The 24,149-nt window shown below is 46.6% G+C and overlaps 1 protein-coding gene across 7 annotated transcripts in view; it reads right to left on the bottom strand.

Moving 5' to 3' along the window:
* CAMK1D (calcium/calmodulin dependent protein kinase ID) overlaps positions 1-24,149 on the bottom strand; it is a 483,060-nt gene that overhangs the window by 32,677 nt on the left and 426,234 nt on the right. For all 7 annotated transcript variants that reach the window (XM_063669556.1, XM_063669557.1, XM_063669555.1 and 4 more), the window contains one exon: positions 5,737-5,812. In XM_063669556.1, the coding sequence (XP_063525626.1) occupies positions 5,737-5,812 (76 nt within the window). The remainder of the gene's footprint in view (positions 1-5,736; positions 5,813-24,149) is intronic.

Here is a 24,149-nt window from a genome sequence, read left to right as displayed (position 1 = left end):
TGCATATCCAATTACCTTGTGAGGCACAAACTGCATTATGATTTAGTAAATGGACAGTCCAGTCTTTTTTTTTTTCCTCTGAGTCTAGTTAGTGTGAATCAATTCACAAAGATGTCTGAACAAGATGAATAAACAGATCAAACTGAGTTTCCAAATTTCTAAAGCCAAAATCCAGACCATAGGCTCACAGTGGCCTGAATGAGGCACCATGCCCCATCTCACAAAGCTCATGAATATAACCAGGTGACTGTTGCCCACTGGCCACATCAGTGCCCTATTAAAGTCAGCACTCCTCATACTGATAGGAATAACAGCCATCACGACCCCCCAAGGCTTGGGGCTCAGTGACCATGCTGCATTCTCTTTGGGGGATGCCTGGGCTCAAGTTCTCCTTGGAACATATGTATTCCATCAAGAGCCGCCAGCTGTCAATTGCTCAAAGGGATGGGAACTGCCTTGGCGAGGATCATCTTTTGTTTCAGAACATGGATATAAGTATGCAGATTAGGCCTTCCCTGTTCCATTCTTCCAAAGCTAATTCAGCTGCATGTACGGGCAAATCGACATTTATGTGAGCAAATTTTAAAAAGTGAGCAATGTAGAGGCTCACTAAAGAAAGTGGAGTACCATCAGCTCTTTGCCTAGAGTTTCTTCTAGGCAGAGAGGTCTGAGGTCTCCCCACCCATGGCCAAGTTCAGCCCACCCGTCCAGCCTGCTCTTGTGCCTCTGCATGCCTGTTCCAATTTGGGAGTGGGAATCTCTTTAGGATCCTTCTCAGCTGTTAGCCCACATTCACGGTGACTCCTCACAATATGTAGCATCCTTGAGCATAATTTAGGCAAATGATCATTAAATAATCATTTAAAAAATGAGTATCCTTCAAGTTCTGAGAAGAAAGGTGGGCCGCATGTTATCACAAAATCAAGATTGATTTGTGAGATGCTGAGGTTCGTTTTGACTGAGAAAATTTGTGCCTTGGACCTTATGCTGTCTTGGCTGAGCCAAGCCCGTCACACTGGACACCAACACGCTTATCACAAAGTGCAACCCACGCCGTCCTCAGCCCTTCCCGGCAGCATAAGCTATTTGAGCAAAGATGTTTTTTGCAAGTCCTAATCCCCAAAGCAAGATTCCTGGCAGGATAAGAACTAATCACATGGGTTTTTAAAAATGAGTGTCCTTGGTAGGAAAAAATACTTCTCCTTCCAAATGATGAATAGTAGATAAATGGAGACCAAAAGAGGGCCAATTTATCAAGTGCACACACCAGCAAAAGGAGGAATGTTTATATGGCGTGCAAGAGGAGAAAACTTGGTGCCACGGCCTGTCACGGCCACTTTGGCTGCAGTCTGATATCTCAGCGTGACAGGTTTATCAAACAAAAATAAAAAATAAGAGTGCTATGCTCCAAAACACTGCAGGGGCTGACCTCTTTTCCATTACAGTGGCTGGGAAGAATGAGGTGCTCCGTGACTTCCCTGTGGGGAGGTGGCCTCCCTGGCATGCTGCCTGTTGGTCATGGACCGCTCAGTGGCCTTGTGCATAAGTCTTTAGACAGGAATGGGAGACCAGGCACGGTGGACCCACAGGAAGGAGAAACAGTCTGAGAATGAAACACACGAGTTCTGATGTCTAACGCTGCTTAAATCCAGCGCCCACCTCTGACATCGACACAAACCCAGGCTACAGAACAGTCAGAGGATAGCTTCATGAGCCCTCACACAGGCCACGGCACCCTGCTCCGGTCCTTGCCTCCCTCCCCCCTGTCCTGTCTGATGCTCTTATCTCTCTGCTTATCCAACCTTCTAGACCCGCCTTGATGGTGCTTTTCCCTGTCCTCAATGACCACTGCATTGTGTGACCTACTATAGCTGTGCACGGGCCTCCCTGTACATCAGACCCTCAGCCTCAAACTTATCATTCTTAGTGTCAACAACCAGCATTTATTGATTACTTTCTCTATTCCAGGCACCGTGCAAAGGGTGAAACATGGAAAGATGATACAGACTCGATGCCTCTCAACAGAGTACCAACCATCTGTATGGTGAGAAAAGATGAATTCATAAGGAGATTAATCTACTGATAATAAAGTTGAGGCTGGTGGTTCTCCAAGTGCAGCCGTGTTATATACTCAATCATACCCAGGATTTGACCTATCACCCATAGGAGTCTGAACATCTTACAGAACACAACTGAGATGCCAAGAGTCCATTCATTCTCTGCTTGGGACTCACAGAGCTCTGAAAGGCACCAGGGGAAACAGAAGCCCAGGCTGCCATCTTGAAGTCTGACACAGTCATGAAATTGATCTGGGACTAGTCTCTGGGGCAAAGCTAGTGTGACCAGGAAACCATCAAGTAGAAACTTACCAAATTTATACTCAAAGGAATACGGCATGTCTTTGCTTAATACTACACTTGAACCCTGGTAAATATTGCAGTGTGTATGGAAATCATAAGGGTTTGGGTGCACCACTTGTCAAATCATACTCAGAAGTACCTGCCAGGATCTCTATCCTGGACCTTTCCTGAACTCCACACGTGCATACACTACTCAGTGGGTATCTCCCAAGGGTCTCAAGCTTAACGTATCCAAAACCAAATTATTGATCTCATCCCCCCCCCCGCAAATCACCAAATTATTGATCTCACCCACCCTCCTAAATCGGCTCCTCTACAATTCCTCTCTCTTTTTTCTTAACCATCAACACAGTTATTTAAGCCAGCTCCTTGGATTGAGACTTGAAGACTCCCTCTCCTTCATCCTCCACATCCAAAATATATCTGAGATCTCTTCACCACTCTGCCCATAATCACTGCCTCCCCAGGAGAAGCGCCTCTCACTGCTCCTCTGCCCAGAGCTTCCCACTCATTCTCCACCTTCCACATTTTCCTTCCAATGCTTTCTTCAGAGTGGCTGGGATAATACGCGAACATAAATCAGATCAGATCATAACACTGTTCAAAACCCTTCCTACTGCTCTTGGGTTAAAATCCAAACTTTCTACTCAGTCTCTCTTTGTTCTGGCACTAGGTTACTTCTTGCATGTCGCTTTCTGATGTATTGTCTTGATACTATGTAGCCATGCTGGCCCTCTTTCCAACATCTTCCTACCTATGGTCCATGGTAAAGGTGGTTAGTTGCCTACTGCCAACACATTTCCTGCCTCCTTCTTCACTAGAAGAACTGTGCTTTCACTCAAGGCTTCTCCCCACTGTCAACTGCTCCACTTGGCCAACCATGATGATCCTGTTTGCTTTGCCAGTGACTGCATTAGAAAAGATACCAGAGAGCTTGCTCTTCTGTACTTTCTCTACAGCATGTGAGGACACAGCAAGAAGGTGGCTGTCTGCAAGTCAGGAAAAGAGCCCTCACCAGGAAATGAATTGGTTGATACCTTCATCTTGGACTTCCAGCCTCCAGACCGTAAGAAATAAATATCTGTTGTTTAAACCACATGGCATTTTGTTGTAGCAGCCTGATCTGACTAAGACATCATTGCTTAGTTTTAAACTGCTTATCCCAGTCATTCTAAGAAACATCTGTCAGCATCTGTCAATATGTACCTACCCAGAGCTGTACCAATGCCCCACCCCAAGGCTGTAACTTCAGGGAAATAATTATACAAACAAACCCAAAGGGAGTCCACAGACATTCGTGCAGACCATAGTCATGGTTCAAGGTCCAGATAGACATAAAGGAACAAATAACCAGAAGGCCAGAAAAAAGGCTACTTTCCCGAGCCCCAGGGAAGGTTTCTCTAGACGACTGATACCAGCTTCAGTTCTTTGCAGGAAGAGGCCTGGCCTAGCATTTATTTCCTTAAGCCTTCCATAGTCAAGCTGGATGAGGCAGGACCTCTGATAAGATTTCTAATTGAGGACTTAGAGAGCCAGGGTGAATAACACAGGGCTCCTGTCCAGTGTCTGCTTACCCAGGACAACGACCACACCCCCTGAGAAAATGGTATGCAAAATTGTGTGCGTGCGTGTGTGTGTGTGTGTGCACACACATGTGATTTTATTAGGGGATAGGATCCACGACTTTCATTAGATTCTCAAAAGGATGTGAAACACACCACAGAAAGATAAAACTGCAAAAGGTGATCAATGTCCTTTGAAAGGGAAAGCATTCTGTAAGTGCAATATGTTAGTTTTAAAGCTCAGATGAATCTGCCCTTTACCAATTTCCATAAACCAGAGTCCTTTAGGCCAAGTATATCGCAATGGATGAAATTCTCCTGCGATCACAGCAAGAATCTACAGGCACTGTGACCTAAATCCACAGTAAACTACAAATGCAGCCCAGCTGAATGCTGGAGAAAGGCCATCTGCTTCTCAGATACTGCACCAAAACCAATGTGGTGGTGGTGTAGTGGGGGGATGTTTCCAGCATTCCTGGAGGAGAAGAGGATGCCACACACTGCCAGAACTTTCTCCAATCACCATCCCCTGCAGTCTTTTATTATGTGCAGGGGGCTCTTTCTGCAAGGAATGTTCCCTCCTTGGGGATGATGAAATGGGGAAATTCATTTCCTAGCAATTGCAGAAACAAGTTGGCCTAAGCTTACCCTAAAAGTATGTTCCATAATAAGCATTTGAAAGTATAACTTCTAAAAGAAATTGTAATTTAAAAATAACTTTACAGTAGACTTAAGCAAAACAAATAAGAAACAAAACTGACGATCCTGAAATAACTGCAACAAGCCTATGGCCTAGAATTGCATTTCCTGGGTTATGGAGATAAGACGTCTCAGAAGAAATGAGAAATCTAAAGATGAAATTGAGATTTTCATTGCATTTTTTTCTCATTATGATTTCTTTGGGAGATGTACTATTTCCATAGTGGTTTGTATCCACTAAAAAACCAAAGTGGCACATGAAAAGAGGCTTAATTAGCTATTAGAAAAATGCAAATTGAAACCCCCAGTGACATATCACTTCACACCCATTAGGGGGCTATTATTGAAAAAAAGGAAAATGGCAACTGTTGGTGTAGATGTGGAGAAACTGGAACCCTTGTGTTTGCTGCTGGGAATGTAAATTGGTGGTGCTGCTGCTACAGAAAACTGCATGGTGGCTGCTCAAAAATTCAATGTAGAACTACCACACGTCCCAGCAATTCCACTTCTAGATAGAAACCCCAAAGAAGTGAAAGCAGGGATTTTAAACAGATATTTCTACACTTGTGTTCACAGCAGCATTACTCAAAAGGTGGAAACAACCCAAATGTCTATGAATGGACCAAGGGGATAAACAAAACATGGTCTATCCACACAATGGAATATTACTCAGTTTTTAAAATGAAAGGAAATTCCGACCCATGCTATACCATGGATGGGCCTCGAAGATGTTTTGCTAAGTGAAATATGCCTGACATCAAACGATGGATACTGTGTGATTCCACTTATATGAGGTCCCCAGAGGAGTCAAGTTCAAAGAGACAGAAAATAGTACAGAGGTTTCCAGGGGCTAGGGGAGAAGGAAAAGGAGTTTTTATGTAAGGGGTACAGTTTCAGTTTGGGGTGATAGAAAAGTTCTGGAAGTGAATAGTAATGGTGGTTGTGCAACACTGTGAATGGACTTAATGCCACTGAACTGTACCCTTAAACATGGCCCTGAACTGTACCCTTAAACTGTACCCTTAAAAATGGTAAATTTTGTTTCATGTATATTTCGCCAAACAAACAAAAAAAGGCCAGTAGAGGAAGAACCCAAGGCAGCAGGCAGTACTTACAAGATATAGGCAATCACCCCGATGGACCAGCAGTCAACGGCTTTGCTGTAAGGTTTCTGGGCGAGGACTTCAGGAGCTGCAGAAAGACAAAGAAAAGACACAGCCTGACAATTTATATGCCTCAGACTGAAGACAGTTTTTGGGGTCTGCTATTTGGCCTGAACTTTCAGTGAGTATAAAAACTGAGTACAGAGACATAACCCATTTTATGTGTTGACTTTTTAAATTTTTTTTAAAGGAAGGAAAATAGGGTCTTGCTCTGTTGCCCAGGCTGGGGTACAGTGGCACAATCATGGCTCACTGCAGTCTTGACCTCCTGGGCTCAAGCAAACCTCCCACCTCGGCCTCGTAAGTAGTTGGGACCACAGGTACATGCCACCATGCCGGGCTAATTTTTCTTTTCTTTTTTTTTTTAAGAGATGAAGTCTCGTGATATTGCCCAGACTGGTCTTGAACTTCTGGCCTCAAGCAATCCTTCCCCATCAGCCTCCCAAAATGCTGGGATTATAGGTATGAGTCACTGCACTCAACAGGCATTTTTAACTAGAAAGAAATATGAAGATGCTACAGTATCTAAAGAATGTAAATAAAAAAATAATGAAGGGGTGTGTGTGTGTGTGTGTGTGTGTGTGTGTGTGTGTGTGTGTGTGTGAGAGAGAGATGCGAGATGACTGATGGAACTCAGTCAACAAACACATAATACGTGGCTATTTTATGGCAGTGCCGTACTAAGCGCTGTAACTCAGATCAGGCTGACCTAAAAAGAAATACTCATTTTGGGGTCTGGAGTCTGTGACGTCACCTCAAGTCAGCTCAAGGCAACATTTCTGGCCTCTGTGTAGGGCCTTCTGGGTGCTGTGGGGTCACAAAGGTGAAGCCCCTCCCTGGGCCCTCCTGGAGCTGACAGTGCAGTGGAGCTCAGAGCTAAGGCCTACCCTCTGAAATTCCCGCTTCAGGCCTGCCCCTAATTCCTTCTCTAAGGTTTGGGGAGGGTGTCAGCAAGCTCATTGCATTTTTCCATCTCATCTGTGAAACAGAAAAACTGCAATTCAGCCTTGCATTCTTGGTTCTAAAGCACTCTTCATCAAGAGTCATCCATGCTGGGGGCTTGGGCTTGCTCTGTATTCCCTGTTCCTGGCCTTGTGGCTTGTTCTATACTGATTCTCTTTTACTGGCCTTGGGGCTTGTTTATACTGATCCTGACTCCCTGTTCCTGGCCTGTGGCCATTGCCCAGCATTGGCTACCCACCTACTCTGGCGACCAGCAGCGTCTGGCACAGCTGGCACTCAGTATATATTAGTGCAAAGAGTAGCTAAATACAAGAAGAGGCAGTGAATCTGAGTAAAATCTCCTTTGCCCCCAAACACATCTGATGGCAGTGTCTTTAGCACAGACTTTCCAGAACATTTTTAAGGATAGAGACAAATAGCTAGAGCTGACAAGATACTTGTTAGATGCTGAGTTAGGTCTTCTTTTATGATGTATTCACTCACTCACCCCAACAATCCTTGACGGGAAGTGCTAGTAGCATGGTCACTATTATTCCCAAATTACAGGGGAGGACGCAGAGGTATGAGAGAGGTCAGGAAAGTTGGCCAATGCTACCCAGTGGGAATGTGGCGTCTACACGAACTTCCTTTCAGAAGAGACTTCATTTATATTGTCTGCCAGGAACTGGGTCTTGGGTGAGTCATTCATAAACGTTTTCTACTGCAATGCTTTGAACTCTGACAACTATCATGATGTGCACCTGATAGGTGAGAAAAATGAGCCTCAGAGAAGTTAAGTAACTTGTCCCACATCACACAGCTAGATAGGAAAGAGCTGAGATTTGAAACCAGGTCAATCTGATCCTTGTTCCAGCTCTTTTCACTCAAACATACTGTTTGCTAAGGTGAGAGCATCTTCAGTCTAGGTTTACAGGGGTGTCCAATCTTTTGGTTTCCCTGGACCACAATGGAAGAATTGTCTTGGGCCACACATAAAATACACTAATACTAATAGTAGCTGATGAACTAAAAAACAAAAATCGCCAAAAAATCTCATAATGTTTTCAGAAAATTTATGAATTTGTGTTGGGTCACACCCAAAGCTGTCCTCCGGGGGTTGGACACACTTGGAAAGGAAAAGTTCTTTTGCAGAAAAACGAACAGGGAAATCCTCTTTCATCCTGTTGACAGTAAATATACTCCTGAGCAAGAACAGGAAGGCAGACAAACCACTGCTGAGCGCCTCTGCTTACGGCAGTGAGGGATGCACTCCACAGATAATCCCCGAAACCGGCTTTAGTCTGCAATGCCCCCAAACTTCCTATCCGATTTTTATTTTTTTTAAACAAGAGCAAAATAAATACATCTGCACATCCTTTCTTCACCATGTTCACCCTCAATGCGGCAGCAAAATGAGAGACAGAACTACAAAGTGAGGGAACTCAACCTGGGAGGGAGGGGCTGCCCTTGGCTGGCTGGGCGATAGCTGACTCGTCCGCCGCGACTGCTAAGAGCATGTTTCTCAAGACTCTTGTCTTATGGGAACTGACAAAAGGGAACCATTTACCACAGTTAATGTCTTTCTGATTTATGAGGCATGCTCTCCCTGAGCTGGCACTCTGGTCCCAGTGGCCAAACGGGCACAGATGGCGTGAGAAGCAATGACATCCGCAAGGACCCTCCAGGGCCAGCCTCGTGGCCTGATGGAAAGAGTCCCTGAGGCAGAGAAGGCTCCTAGAGCAACGGCTGACCAGCTTCCCCTCCTGCAGCTGACCAGCTTCCCCTCCTGCAGAGCTGACAGCGTGTGTTGGGAGGGAAGAGCTAAGTTAGGGGGTGGAGGCGCTAGGTTCCATATCACAAGAATCTGCAAAGCTCTTCAGCAAGATGGCGCAGAAGCCTGGCCTGGCCACTCCACCGAACCAGATATCAAACAGCACAGAGGGGCTGGGAGCTCAGGGCAAACTTCAGGGCACGACCTCCTGCCCTGTGCCAGGTGCCCAGAGTTGGAGGCTGCAGTGAGCTATGATCACGCCATGGCACTCCATCCTGGGCAACAGAGTGAGGCCCCATCTCTAAAATAAATACATAAATAAAAATAAAATAAAAGATTTCTGCTTTGGATAACAGCATGGTTGTTATGGGGGAAAGTTTTAAATTATTAACAAGTAAATATTAGGATGACAATATTGGGGATGGAGATTTACATATTTGTGTCAAGAATTTGAACAAGAATATACATTTCTTGTTCTTTTTGGTGTTGTGCCTTATCTGTGTCACATCAACCAACAATTTTTTTTTTTGAGATGGTATCTCACTCTGCCATCCAGGCTGGAGTGCAGTGGCACAATCTCAGCTCACTGCAACCTCCACCTCCCGGGTTCAAGCCATTCTCCTGCCTCAGCCTCCCAAATAGCTGGGATTACAGGCGTGCACCACCAGGCCCGGCTAATTTTTGTATTTTTAGTAGAGATGGGGTTTCACCATGTTGGTCAGGGTGGTCTCGAACTCCTGACCTCATGATCCACCTGCCTCAGCCTCCCAAAGTGCTGGGATTACAGGCATGAGCCACCACCTGGCCTCTGGTGACCTTCTTAGTTGTGCTTGGAAACAAACACAGAGGGTAAAGAAAGAAGCCCAAAGCAACAGATACACGAGAAAGGAGCACAGACAAGGAAGCTGCGGTGCCTCCAACAGCTGCTTACACAGCCTCTGAGCAAAGACCCGGCGGATGCCCTAGCCAAGGAAGACAGCAGGAATACGAGGCCACAGCCACCGCAGAGCAGGCTTCCTGCCTAGGAAGTGCGGATACTCTGTGTTCTCGTGAGTGCTCTATGCTCACAGTTCTCCAGCATCGTGGATGGTGGGAGGGAGGATTCTTTAAAAGAACAACCTCCTCCCCGTCTTCATCATCTGTTAGAATGAGGAACATACTGGCCACCATCCATTGTTCAGAAAAAGAAAGAATAAAGAACATGGTTTTTTCTAGAAATCCACACATCAAGGGACACTGGCACATGACACATTTCACCCTCAATCTGGCAAATCTGCCGACACACTGGGCCGTGGTGCAAGGCATGTACAGGCTGGAAAAGCAAGGGGCTAATTTTTATGCTTGGATGTTACTTGAGATGTTTAGATTGTTCTTCTTCTTTTTTTTTGCTTTGAGAAGGAATCTCATTCTGTCGCCCAGGCTGGAGTGCAGTGGCACAATCTCAACTCACTGCAACCTCCGCCTCCCAGGTTCCAGCAATTCTCCCGCCTCAGTCTCCCGAGCAGTGGGGATTACAGATGTGTGCCACCACACCTGACTACTTTTTGTATTTTTAGTAGAGAAGGGGTTTCGTCATGTTGGCCAAGCTGGTCTCTAACTCCTGACCTCAAGTGATCCACCCGCCTTGGCCTCCCAAAGTGCTGGGATTACAGGCGTGAGCCACCATTCCCAGCCGAGATGTTTAGATTCTTGCAGCCACAGACTAACTACACTTAAATAATTTTTAAAACACGAGACTCTGCTTAAATGGTAAAGTTTATGACATCAAGCATATGGTTAAGAAAAGGTTCCTGGGCTACATGTAGTGGCTCATGCCTATAATCCAGCATTTTGGGAGGCTAAGGCAGGAGGATCACTTGAGCCCAGAGTTGGAGGCTGCAGTGAGCTATGACTGCACCATTGCACTCCAGCCTGGGCAACAGAGTGAGACGCTGTCTCTAAAATAAATAAACAAACAAACAAATAAATAAGATTTCTGCTTTGGGTAACACCATGGTTGTTATGGGGGAAAAGTTCTAAATTATAAACAAGTAAATATCAGGATGACAATATTGGCGATGGAAAGTTACATATCTGTGTCAAGAATTTGAATAAGAATGCACATTTCTGGCACTTTTTGGTGTCGTGTATTATCTGTGTTATATCGACTAACAAAATACAAATTTTTTTAACCAATTAGAGGTGGGTAAACTATTTGTCTTCTGGTGACCGTCTTAACCGCGCTTGGAAACAAAGCCAGCGGGTGAACATAGAAGTGACATGTCACCCAGCAAACAAGACAAAGCAAACTGATTTGGAAATGACATTTCCACCAACATGAAATATTTTTAAAACTGCATAATGGCACACACACCCATACCCTAAATTCTAATTTCACTTGTGATTGCTAGAACCAAGGGTCCTTTGAAACATTGTTTGAAAAAGCCCACCAAGATCACTTCAAATAGCTATTTTTCATCTCACGGAAATTCATGGAAAATAGAACATTCTCAGGCAATTTTCAAAACCCTCCTGACAACTTGATACGGTGGCCAAACCAGGCCAACCCGTGGAGATCCACGAGGATGTTCTCTCTCCTGCTCGCCTCCTGTGATCGGCAGTTGGCTGCACTGTTTCACCAACCTGCTGAATTCACCTGGCCTTTCTAGCATAGCCCCCAACCCACCCATTTTCTTGTTTCAGCTGTGGTGGAGAGTCCACTTCTCACTCTGATCTTTTCAGATGCCAGTTTTCCTGCCTGAGAACCAGCCGAACTGGCCAGTGTTATGTTACCAGTCTTAACGCCGCGTGGCAAGAACTCTGCTCTAATTCCAAAAAATCACAGCGTCCAACTTACAAACTTGCAGAAGCCCAACGAGCTTCCAGACCCAGGAGGTGCCGAGCACAGTCCCTCCGGGGCCTCGGAAAGTGATGAGGGCTCTGAACTACGCAGCCACGGTTCCATCTCCTGGCCAGTGCTGCCTGGAGATACCTGAGAGCTTCCTAGTCAAGGAGAAATCATGTTCTCTTTTAATCGTATGCAGCAGAATTCAAGTGTGATGGGGGAACCTGACAAGGACTCCCTGCTGCTCCCATGCCTCCTGCAAGAGGGATGCTTTGAGTTCTTGCTTATTTGGAGCTACTGACAAAGACAGGCAGTCACTGAAAGGCTCCATGGCTTGTGTAAGATGTCCCCAGCCTCCAGACAAAGCAGGAAAGGGCCTATTCTCCTGGCCCAGCCATGACAGAAGGGACATCCTCTCAAATGAGAAGGCAAAGTCCCTGGGGGCTCTGTCAGTGGCTGTAGGGAAACCCACCCACCTGGAGGTATTGAAAGGGACCTATGCAAGCCAGTCAGCAGGTCCAGCCTTCAGGATATCCCTTAGGCTTGCCCAAAGCCAGCGTTTTGGAGCTGCAGACAGTGGGGTTAGCATGGGGGCGGCTGTACTCAGTTGACACGCATTGGGCACAACGGTTGGGTTCCCAGGTGCATTCACCAAAATCCTGTAACACAATGGCCTCCTGTGACTCCCTCTGCACCACCGATGCTCCTTTACTGCTACATAAATCCCACTGTCAAATCAGACTTCACACTGCTGGAGGGCAGGGCAGAGCTCTCATCTCTACGTCCTGATTGGTCGGCACTTGGTGATTCAACTGAACCCAACCTAGTCGCCACACACCATTATTTCTACGGAAAAATGTCTTCCAAATTCCACACAACTGGGCTACAAGTCAACTTTGCTGCCTGAAATATTTTTGGTGAGTAGGTACAAGAAAAAATAACACAGGATGGGCGGGGGCAGGGAACAAATGAATTTGGGAATGGAAGCAACTGCCAATTGGCAAGTACCTGTATTAGGTAAAAGCAAGAGCAGTTTGCTAAATACTTTTCCATGAACACATGATTTCAGACAGGAACTTCGAGGAGAAAAGAGGCAGAATTCACCCTAACTCTCAGTGTGTGAATGTGCTTGTCACTCATGTTACTCTCCCTTTAAGACCTTTTCTCTGCCCGGCACGGTGGCTCACGCCTGTAATCCCAGCACTTTGGGATGCCAAGGAAGATGAATCACCTGAGGTCAGGAGTTTGAGACCAGCCTGACCAACAAGGTGAAACCCCGTCTCTACTAAAAATACAAAAATTAGCCAGACGCGGTGGTGGGTGCCTGTAATTCTAGCTACTCTGGAGGCTGAGGCAAGAGAATCGCTTGAACCTGGGAGGCGGAGGTTGCAGTGAGCCAAGACTGCCATTGCACTCCAGCCTGGGCAACAAGAGTGAAACTCCATCTCAAAAAAAAAAAAAAAAAAAAAAACCTTTTCTCCAAGGAAGTTCAGGACTACCAGGTTTAGGGGTAAAGGGCAGAAAGAAATACTTTGTTACACGATCTCTCAGAACCTCCTCCTGGTCAGATCTTGGGTGCTATTAACTCAGCTTTCTTTGCTATTCCTGACAAAACAATATCCCATCATCTTATTAAGTTTACACCAGTAAATAAAAGTTAAGCTCCATGCAAATCACTCAGCCTCACTAGAGTGTCCCAGGAGCCATCAGAGACCTCTCTGGACAGATGTGGTCCTTCTCAGAGACCACGATTAACTCATGCTCTTTATAAAACTAGGTTGAGAATTCAAAATAATTGGATTTACTACTGTGAGACTCACCACCAGCCCACTTATGGAAAATTCCACTTTGCGGGAACCAAGCTACTTTATATTGATTTAGAGCAAGTATTCCTGGCGAATGGAAAGACTCGAGAGACTTCAAAAAAAAACAAAAAAAGAGTTTCAGAAACCTTTCATCTTGTTTTTAAAACAATTAAATTGTCCATTTTCCTTACCAAAGAAGAGAGAAGAACAAGGCGTAACCAAGGGGACTGAAAACTAAGACAGCAGCTGTCTTGTGGGTGTGGGGCTCGCGGTAATCAATCTTCATGCTCTTCTGAAATAGAAAAGAATTTTCCCTTTCCCGAGCCCCGAGGACGTGCCAAGAAGCAGTTTCTGCTGAGAGGGTGGAGGAAACAGCAAAGCCCTCACCCTCCTAGGAAGCCCACGTTCAGGGTGCTTTGCTCACCTCCATGGAAGTCTGTGTGGCCTCTCCTCTCTGTCCTTCACACACGACGCCTCCAGTGGGCGGAGGATGGTGACACATCAGGAGGGAGCAGCCTGGGGGACAAGGGCAGTCCTCGATGCCAGAAGATAAAAGCCAACAGTCCAGAACCAGGCCAGGTGTGGTGGCTCGTGCCTGTAATCCCAGCACTTTGGGAGGCTGAGGTGGGCAGATCACTTGAGGTCAGGAGTTCGAGATCAGCCTGGCCAACAGGATGAAACCCTGTCTCTACTAAAAATACAAAAATTAGCCAGGCGCGGTGGCGCATGCCTGTAGTCCCAGCTACTCGGGAGGCTGAGGCAAGAGAATTGCTTGGACCGAGGAGGCGGAGGTTGCAGTGAGCCAAGGTTGCGCCACTGCACTCTAGCCTGGGCAACAGAGCAAGACTCCGTCTCAAAAAAACCAAACCAAACAAAAAAAACCAAACCAAACTGAAAATACTGAATTTACTCTAAAAAACAAGTCTGTTATCTCAGATCCAGCATGGAATCAGAGGACAGGATTATAGGCTGGGCTCTGTGCCACAGTAAACTAGAGGATTCATTATCTTGCCTATGCCTCAGTTTCCTGCCTTGATGGGCACCTGCCACTGTGTCCTAGAGTTATGCCTGCAATGAAAAGAACTGGAGCTCAATTTGGAAGAGTTGCACATGGCCCCTCATTGTAAACAATGCCAGTAGGTATCTGTGTCCAGGGCTAGACGCTCGCATCACAGCTGGTCTTCCGGTCCTTGAGGAACTTCCACCAGGAAGCGGGAAGAAGCGATGCTTCCCTGCTGGTGGGGGAAGGAACACCAGCTACTAAATCAAACTGCAATCGAGTTTCTAAGAGTTTGTGATACTGAGTATCAGAGAAGAGGCGAGAAGATTTCTTTCAAACAGTGAGAGAGAAAGATGACATTTCTACCCAGCAGTGGCCTTTTCAGAGATGCTAAACAGAACTTAAAGATCACGAAAAATAAAATTAAGCTTCGTGTTGTTAGAACCCCAGACACACATTTCAGGGGAGAATTTGGCCTCAGTAAGAATGACATCAAGACAAGGAGGTGATACTGAATATGCTTGGTCAGGTCAGCTTCCTGTCAGCAGCAGAATTTGCAGCAGCAGGGGTATTAAAAAAGAAAAAATTAAGACGATGAGGGACTTTTACCAGGAGCATCTTAATAAACAGCTGTTGCTTCACCCACGTTTCCAGTATTGCAATCCAGACTGCTGGCAAGTAAAAACCAGGCTGAAACACAGGAGCATTCTCTGCCTAAAGTCTGTCTTCCATCCAAAGTCACAGAAGGCTTTTGAGCAGAAGGCTTTTGGGACAGCTCTGATCTTTTCTGTTGGGATAGCCTCCTCCTCTGGTCTCTATTATCCTTCACCTAGAGCTGTCATTCATGAGGAATGAATTGCCTCTAGCAATAGATCAGGATGGCAAAAAACAAACAAACAAACAAACAAAAAACCAATTAAATTCAAAACGTATCACCAGGCCAGGCATGGTGGCTGACGCCTGTAATCCCAGCACTTTGGGAAGCGGAGGCCAGCGGATCACCTGAGGTCAGGAGTTTGAGACCAGCCTGGCCAACATGGTGAAACTCTGTCTCTATTAAAAATATAAAAGCCAGATGCAGTGGTGCGTGCCTGTAATCCCAGCTTCTCGGGAGGATGAGGCAGGGGAATTGCTTGAACCTGGGAGGCAGAGGCTGCAGTGAGCTGAGATTGTGCTACTGCACGCCAGCCTGGGCAACACAGCAAGACTCCATTTCAAAAAAAAAAAAAAAGTATCGCCAAAGAGCAGCTTACCCTGATTTTTCCAGTAGCCTTAAGTTTCACCACAGGCATGAGAAGTCCCCATGAAAGCACCATACTGGTATGTAATTACCATTCTCACCTGAGCTGGGACTGCTGTTCAAATGCTCCCAGAGCCAATCATGGAGGAGTGAGGCTAAGGAACGGGGAGGGGGTAGAAGCTGGGGCCGCTGGGCTTTTGAAATGTGGGAGGACCTTGGAACTCCACGGGATGGAGGAAGTCAACTGTGCCAAGGAAGGCATTTCAGAGCAATGTGGCCACAAACGGCACTGCTGTGCGGCCCTTCTGGGGTCTCCTATGGGGGCCTACCTGGTGTGTGATCACGGCGTGACGCCTACTCTGTACTTAAGTCAAGCCTTCCTTGTGAAATCTGATTAAGAAGACTGCTACAGTCATTCCAGGGTTTTAGTTTTTAATCATGACAAAGAACAAATGGAGCTCTACAATGCTGCCCTCCCCCTCTTTCCCACCACGACAAAACGTGACCTCCTTCCCACATCAAGTATCTAAAGAAGCAATTCCAGAAGGAAGACAAGTGCCTTAAAAACACTGTATTCAGAGTGACTCTGTGGGGCTGCCATGTGTGGGATGGGGCTCCTCAAAGCCGGGCTGAGTTTATGTCGCCCACGTGCAATGAGTCAGGTCCATGAAGAGGAGCAGGCCCTACAAGTCTCTCCACTTAGGGGGCCCTGTCCTGTCCAACACAGGGGGTCTGGCTGCAGCCCACGGTGTGATAAAATGTTCACTGTGGGCTGTCACCAAGTAGCTGTTGAGAAAGAGAGAAAATTCTCATCTGGATGTTCCGCCTACTCATCTGTGCCCTGTATGACAATTTCTCAGTTACATAAAACCCTGTTTTGACACTAACAGTCAGAGAGGATGAGAACAATGATGTAATGCTTATAGTCACGGACCAAAATATGGCATTTAAGTGAGAAACAAATAAAAAGCAAGCTCTGTTGGGGAGCAACCACATCGAGGAGTGAAGACGAAAGGACTGGGAACAGAGGTGCTATGGGGAAAGATGAAAAGAATCAAGATCACTCAGAAGACAGACGGTGGGGAGGTCCATCGACTGAATCCTCCTTCTTGGCTGTATGGATTGAAGACGGGAAAAATGATGGCCAGTATCCTTGACACGTAGATATTTACATACTTAAAGGATACCAACTCACAAGTCTATAGAAACATACAATGTTAAAACCAGAAAAAAATTGACAGGAGATATTTAGCCCAGCACATTTATTTTATATACAAGAAACTGAGAATCCCCAAGTTTATGTGAAAGGCGCAGGCCTCCTTCATATCTAATCAACGGCAGAGGAGGACACTGACATTCAAGTCCCCTGCTGTGACTGCCACCAACTATAGGCTGGGTGGCTTTGAGGATAGAGGTCCTCGCCCCAACACTGTGCTGGCTGGAACCCCTGGGTTTCCAAGAGCTCATCATAATTCCACGTCCCACATCAACTTCTAGAAGTGCAGTGATCCCTGAATTAACACCAATCCTCTAACTCAGTGAAAAAAATACACAAAGAATGTTGACCAACTGTTCTCCATCTCCTTTTAGAGAAGAACAAGACGAAACACGTTTAAACTATTTTAGGCAAGTTAAGGCCAAGCTAGACCAAAGATGTCTATCGTGGCTTTGCAGCCAACACAGCAACTAAGTTCCAGAAGGAAATGAACGAGTCCGTCCCCGACAGCCTCAGGAACATAACAGTCAGCCACCATCTAAAGCATCAAGGTGCAGTTCTGCTTCTAGACAGAACGATGGACCAGCCATAACATGTTCCTTCTTATTTCTGAGTGACATCCGTAATGGAATAGTGTGGCTGTGGTTGTGCACTCCACATAAAATACTGCTAGGTGATGAACTGTCACTGAACAAGGCTCAAAAAAAAAAAAAATTCTCAACTAGGCACAGTGGTTAATATCTGTAATCTCAGCACTTTGGGAGGATGAGGCAGGAGGATCACTTGAGCCCAGGAGTTCGAGACCAGGCTGAGCAACAAAGTGAGACCCTGTCTCTACAAAAAAAAGTAAAAATTAGCCAGGTGTGGTGGTGTGCACCTGTAGTCCCAGCTTTGCAGGAGGCTGAGGTGGGAGGATCACCTGAGCCCAGGGGATCGAGGCTGCAGTGAGCTATGATCATGCCACTGCACTCCAGCCTGGGGGACAGAGATCTGTCTCTTGAAAAAAGAAAAGATAAAGACAGAAAACAGGCCATCCTCCACCAAATAGGAGTTTCTCATCTGTCTCGTCAATTATGTGATTGATATGGATGTTTTCTGTCACTTACTACTGATGTTCAGTGATTCAGATATTTTAATTAATGCAGCTGAGCAGGCAATATACATAATTTTCCTAACTTCCTTAGCTCTGACTTTTCTCTCTTATTGCCGAGACCAAGGGGAATGTTATGCTTGACTTAATTAAATGGATTCCCAATCTTGGTCAATACCATACTGACAGCCCCCATGGTATCCTGAGGAGCCACTTTCCACCAGATGGGCCCATCGTTTCTCCTAAATGATCACCAAGTACTATTCCGCCAGCCCTCTCTCCAGGCCCAGTGAGTCTGTTCATTTCTCCCAGATCCTCCAAGAAGCAGCCCGTGACTCCGGGCCTCTGCTCCCCCTGCCTGCTCTGCACCTGTGACTCTCCTTACTTTTGCTCAAGTCCTACCCTTCCTCCAAATCCATGTCCTCCAGTTTTCCCCTGGTCATTCCGACCCTTGATGATCCCTCGCACTCCTGTATTTTTTTTAGAGATAGGGTCTCACTCTGTTGCCCAGGCTGGAGTGCAGTGGTGTGCTCATAGTTCGCCGTTGCCTCAAAGTCCTGGGCTCAGGTGATCCTCCTGCGTCAGCCTCCTGAATAGCTGGGACCACAGGTGCGTGCCACCACACCCACCTACTATTTTTTTTAAAGAGACAGGGGTCTTACTATGTTGCCCAGGCTGGTCTCAAACTCCTGGACTCAAGTGATCCTTTCACCCTGGCCTCCCAAGGTGCTGGGATTATAGGCATGAGCCACTGTGCCCAGCCTTCACACCTGTATTTTAATGTTGCTTCTGAAATACACTGCCTCACATGAATCTGTGTGCCCATCTACCACAATCTACTGGAGAACCTGTTGGTGTTAGCAGAGCCAGCCCTATGAGCCGCCCACATCTCAGTGTCATGGATGGATGGGGATGCCCATCATCTCCTGCTATCAGTGAAGTGATGTGCCGCCTTCACAGGCCATAGTCCTTGCGAAGGGTGTGTACAATCCAGGCAGCCGCCACATGTAAAAGGGTGAAATTCAAAGTGCTTATAGTCCTCTTGCCTCCTCCTAAGGCACCCTGTGCATTGGGATACTTGGGGAAAAAGCACCATTTTCGGTTTCATTGTTAGAGAGCTCATTTAAATTGAAGTCATAGCTTTATGCTGGCAGAATTAACTATTCAGCTGAATAGTCATTTAGATAATAATCAAATGGTGATTCACAAATTGAAACCAACACTTCGACCTATCCAAAGTCTGAACTCAAGCTATAAACCTATAGATTGCCCTGAGGGGAATGGAAGCTTTTCCTCATCTTTATTCACACATTTCTTTCTAAATACAAAGACACCATGCTAGGCTGGGAACAGACAGTAACCCTCTGCCCTGGCTTGGGCCCAGGGGACAGTGTGGTCCCTGAATCACAAGTGGCAGCTCTCTCTCCCTCCTCCCTCGCAGCTGCCAAATGGGGCTGGGCTCTGCCCTGTTCAGATGGAAAACTTTCCAGCAGTTTCTTTGCTCAAGATTCAAAATGGTGTCTCAAGAGCCTTGCAGGGAGAAACCATGGCTGGGGAAGGAGGTGAGTGGCTGGGGCGAGCCCCACGGTGGACATCATGCTGGTGTACTTATCAAGACCCGTTTCGCCTTCTTCCTGCCATTCCTCTGAACACAGGGCCACCACACTTAATTAACAGTTCAACCAGGGCCAGGAACGGTGGCTCATGGCTGTAATCCCAGCACTTTGGGAGGCCGAGGCGGGTGGATCACCTGAGGTTGGGAGTTCGAGACCAGCCTGACCAATATGGAGAAACCCCGTCTCTAATAAAAATATAAAATTAGCCTAGGGCATGGTGGTGCATGCCTGTAATCCTGGCTACTCGGGAGGCTGAGGCAGGACAATCGCTTGAACCTGGGAGGCGGAGGTTGCAGTGAGCTGAGATTGTGCCACTGCACTCCAGGCTGGGCAACAAGAGCAAAACTCCGTCTCAAAAAAAAAAAGTTCAACCAAATCCTCATCTTACTTGACTCAGTAGCAGCAACTGACATGTGATAACTTCTACGTGAAGCACTTTCTCCATGTCTGATGGGGAGCATGCCACTCTCTGCCGGTGCTCTTTCTACTTCACCCACTGCCCCTTCTCTGTCTTGGTCTCCTCTGCAGGCTCCAGCTTGTCCCCCTGACCTCTCCACCCTGATGTCCCCAGGACTCAGCTCTGGGATCTTTCCTCTCCTTCACTGCCTATCCTGGTTCATGGCTTTAAAACGCAGCCATAAATTAACATCTCCCAAATCTAGTTGATCCTCATTACTCAAGGATTCTGTATCTGCAAATCTGCCTACTGGCTAAAAGTTATTTGCAACCCCCAAATCAATACTTTGTGGTCGTTTGTGGACATGCGTAGAGTGACCAAATACTTGAGTTGCCTGATGTGCAAGTTGCAAGCTGAGGCGGAATGAGGTGGTGCTCCTCCTCCATGTTTCAGCTCAGACTGTAAACAACGGTCTTTTCTCACCCTCTATTTGGTGTCGTGTTTTTCACATTTTTGTGTTTTGTTGGAGATCTCCATGTTTACAACAGCCCCAAGCATAGTGCTGAAGTCTGTCTAGCTTTCCTAACAGCAAAGAGGCCGCGATGTGCCTTTCAGAGAAAATCGGTGGGTTAGAGAAGCTTCCTTCAGGCAGGAGTTACGGTGCTGTGGGCTGTGAATCAATGTTAATGATTCAACAACATATATTCAATAAGGTGTCTTTAAACAGAAGCACACATTCTGAAAAGGTCATGTACTGATCGGTTGATGAAAATGTGACCAGAGGCTCACAGGAACCCAGCCTGTGTTTCCCTTAGGAGCAATGGTTCAGTATCGATTAATTCAGTGCTTTCAGCTATTTGCTATAATAGAACATGATGACTGTGAACAGCGAGAATCGACTGCACATAGTTCCAGGGTCACGTTCCAGCTGCCCTCTTGGCCTAGTCAACTTTAACAAATTGAAACCAAGCTCCTCCTAAGGCATCTGCAATCTATTCATCCCACAGGCTCTTCCACCTCCAGCAAAGACAACTGCACCCTCCCGGGGTTATCAGGCCCAAAAACCTTTGAATTATCCTTGCCTTCTTTCTTTCTCTCAAACCCTACTTTCAATCTTTCAGAAAACCTTGAGGACACTGCCTTTGAAATATACCTGATATCTGATAGCTTCTCATCACTTTTGCTGCTACCAATCTCACCTAAACCCTTGCTGCTCATTGCCAGAGCCTTCTCACATCTCCTTCCTCCACCCCACCCCCACCATCTATCCTGATCCCAGCTTGTGTCCTAGAGCAGCGATCCCCAACCTTTTTGGCACAAAGAACCCGTTTCACGGAGACAATTGTTTCAAGGATATGGTATTGGGGATGGTTTCAGGATGAAACTGTTCCACCTCAGATGATCAGGCATTATTAGATTCTCAAAAGGAGCGTGCAACCTAAATCTCTTGCAGGCACAGATCACAACAGGGTTCAAGCTCCTATGAGAATTTACTGCCGCTGATGTGACAGGAGGCGGAGCTCAGGCAGGAATGCCCACCAGCCTGCCTCTCACTTCCTGCTGCACAGCTCGGTTCCTAACAGGCCCTGAATCAGTATCAGTCCAAGGCCCAGGGATTAGGAACCCCTGTCCTAGAGGGATCCTGTTAAAAACAATATGTCACTGCCTTAACACAGAAGCATCCGACGGCATCCTATCACCGAGTAAAAGCTAAAGTCTATACAACGATTTCCAAGTCCTGGTCCACATACCCCCACTCAGGACTTCTCCGACTGTCTTTCCTATTCCTCTCCTTCCTGCTTCCCCTGCTCCCTGCTGCTTGCCCACATTCTCCTGCCTTCAGGCGTCTGCACTGCGCCTGGAGTGCCCTCCAGATACTTGCATGGTCGGTTCTCTCGCTCCTATCAAATCTTTACCACGGCCACCCTCTTAGTGACAGCTGCCTGCACACTGTAGTTAAAATTGCCACCACCCTCTCAACACACCAACTTCTTATCATCTTTTCTGCTTCATTTTTCTCCATAGTACTGAAGGCCACCTAACACACGAATGAACTTAGCTATCAATATTTGCTTTACAGCCTATGTCTCTCTCATTCAGATGTAAGTGCCACTAGGGAGGGGATTTTTATGTTTTATTCTTCTATTTCTATTGATGTACCCGCTCCCCACCCCCTACCAGTGCCCAGAACAGAAGGCAGACAATAAATAAATAATTCTTGAAGGGCTGAACGATGTAGCCCTTAGCATACATTAAGCTGACCTGTTTGCTTTCTCTCTCACAATACTGAGGTCAGAGTTTGTACCTTATTCACATTTGTATTCTCTCTTTTTTTTTTTTTTGAGATGAGTCTCACACTATTGCCCAGGCTGGAGTGCAGTGGCACAATCTCAGCTCACTGCAACCTCTGTCTCCCAGGTTTAAGTGATTCTCCTGCCTCAGCCTCTTGAGTACGGAGGCTGGGATTACAGGCGCCTGCCACCTTGCCTGGCTAATTTTTTGTATTTTTAGTAGAGACAGGGTTTCACCATATTGGCCAGGCTGGTCGGAACTCCTGACTGCAGGTGATCTGCCTGCCTCAGCCTCCCAAGGAGCTGGGATTACAGGCACGAGCCACCGCACCCGGCCCATATTTGTATTCTCAAACCAAACACTGTACACTTGGCCCTCGTATCCATGGACTCAAAATATGTGGATCCACAGATCAAAAATATTTGAAAAAACTATATAAATAATACAAATAAAAACACCTATGACAACTATTTCCACAGCATTTACATTGCATCAGGTATTGTAAGCAATCTAGCAATGACAGTACACAGAGGCCACGCCTAGGTTATATGCAAATACTATGCCATTTCATATCAGGAATTTGACCATCTGAAGATGCTAGTATCTGCAGAGTGTGAAGTATCTTGGAACCCAGCCCCTGTGGATACCATGGGACGACTGCACACAGTACACAGCAGGAACTCAATAAATGCATGCTGAGTGAATGGAAGGAGAAGAGAGAAAGAAAATATGGCTAAGATTCATGAGCTTTGTGTTTTTACTAAATTCAGTAAGTGTCTGCACAAAGATTTAATGAGACTCACAGTGCAGCAAGAGACACAGATTGATACGAACCCTAATGCAATGTGATCAGACCATCACAAGAAAAGGGTCACAGAAAGAACCAGCATGTCAAAGGAGAGGACAAGGTGACGTGAAAGCAGTCAAAGGAGGTAACATTTAAATTGGGCTTTGGCGGCTGAATAGGAGCTTGCCATGCAGACTGAAAGGGAGGCAACAGCCCAAGCTCAGCTGTTAACTGCCTAAGGGATGTCCTCTAGACACAAGCTCTTCAAAGCAGCCCCTTTCCTACTCTGAAGTCGCGTCCCCTCCACACGACTCACTCCAGAGGCACACTCTTGGTGGAGTTTCAGGGCTCAGTCAACACAAACCAATAGAAAAGCGCCATTGCTCAGTCCTCCTCTCCCCCAGCCTCCTCCAGGACAACCTAGTATCTCATAACACCATTACCCAATGGCTCCCACTGGCTGCCATTTAGAGTAGCAAGAGCAATGGACTCTTCTCAACACCATTCCTGACACATCAGTGCCAGACACAGCAATCAACAGACCCAGACCCCGCGGATGGCAGCCACTTAGAAACCAGAAAAACTGCCATTCCGTGGGCTTTGCCAAAACACAGAGAAGTAAAACTCAATTTAGAAAGTGCTGGAGCTTTCCAGCCAAACATGGGATGCACGTGATGCGCACGTAGCTAGGGGCCTTCACTGGTTGTCAGAGCATTTAAATCACAGACCAAGGGTCAACTTCCTGAAGGGAAGAGATGGGCAGGCCACAGTATCAGCACCTTCTCAGCCTGGGGAGACTGCTGAAAAGAGGACCAGCACCGTGACCTAACAGACCTTTTCATTTTCTAATGTCTGGGATTCCTGGGAGTTGGAACAGGCTCTCCCCACTCAGCTTGTCTCTTCTCATGTATTCACGGCTTCCCTGATGGTTCAGACCGAGCTGGAGAAATTCCATGCGTATACCACACACACTCTTTCCCCCCATCACCACCCCAGGCACATGTCCCCCAGCCAGGGACCATGCTATTCCTGCAACCTTTATCACGCTACCCTAGAAGAGATCATCGATTACTATGCTGTTAATCTCTATCAAAGCCTACACTGGCTTTTTTTTTTTTCTGAGATAGCATCTCGCTTTGTCACCCAGGCTGGAGTGCAGTGGCGCAATCTCAGCCCACTGCAACTTCCGCCCCCCCCAGGTTCAAGCGATTCTCCTGCCTCAGCCTCCCAAGTAGCTGGGACTACAGGCGTGTGCCACCACGCCCGGCTAATTTTTGTATTTTTAGTAGAGATGGGGTTTTGCCATGTTGGCCAGGCTGATCTTGAATTCCTGGACTCAACTGACCCAACCGCCTTGGCCTCCCAAAGTGCTGGGATTACAGGCG

This window comes from Pongo pygmaeus, chromosome 8, assembly GCF_028885625.2.
Source record: "Pongo pygmaeus isolate AG05252 chromosome 8, NHGRI_mPonPyg2-v2.0_pri, whole genome shotgun sequence".
Classification (NCBI taxonomy): Eukaryota; Metazoa; Chordata; class Mammalia; order Primates; family Hominidae; genus Pongo; species Pongo pygmaeus.
The sequence above is the reverse complement of the archived record's forward strand: the minus strand, read 5'-3'. Positions and strand labels throughout refer to the sequence as shown.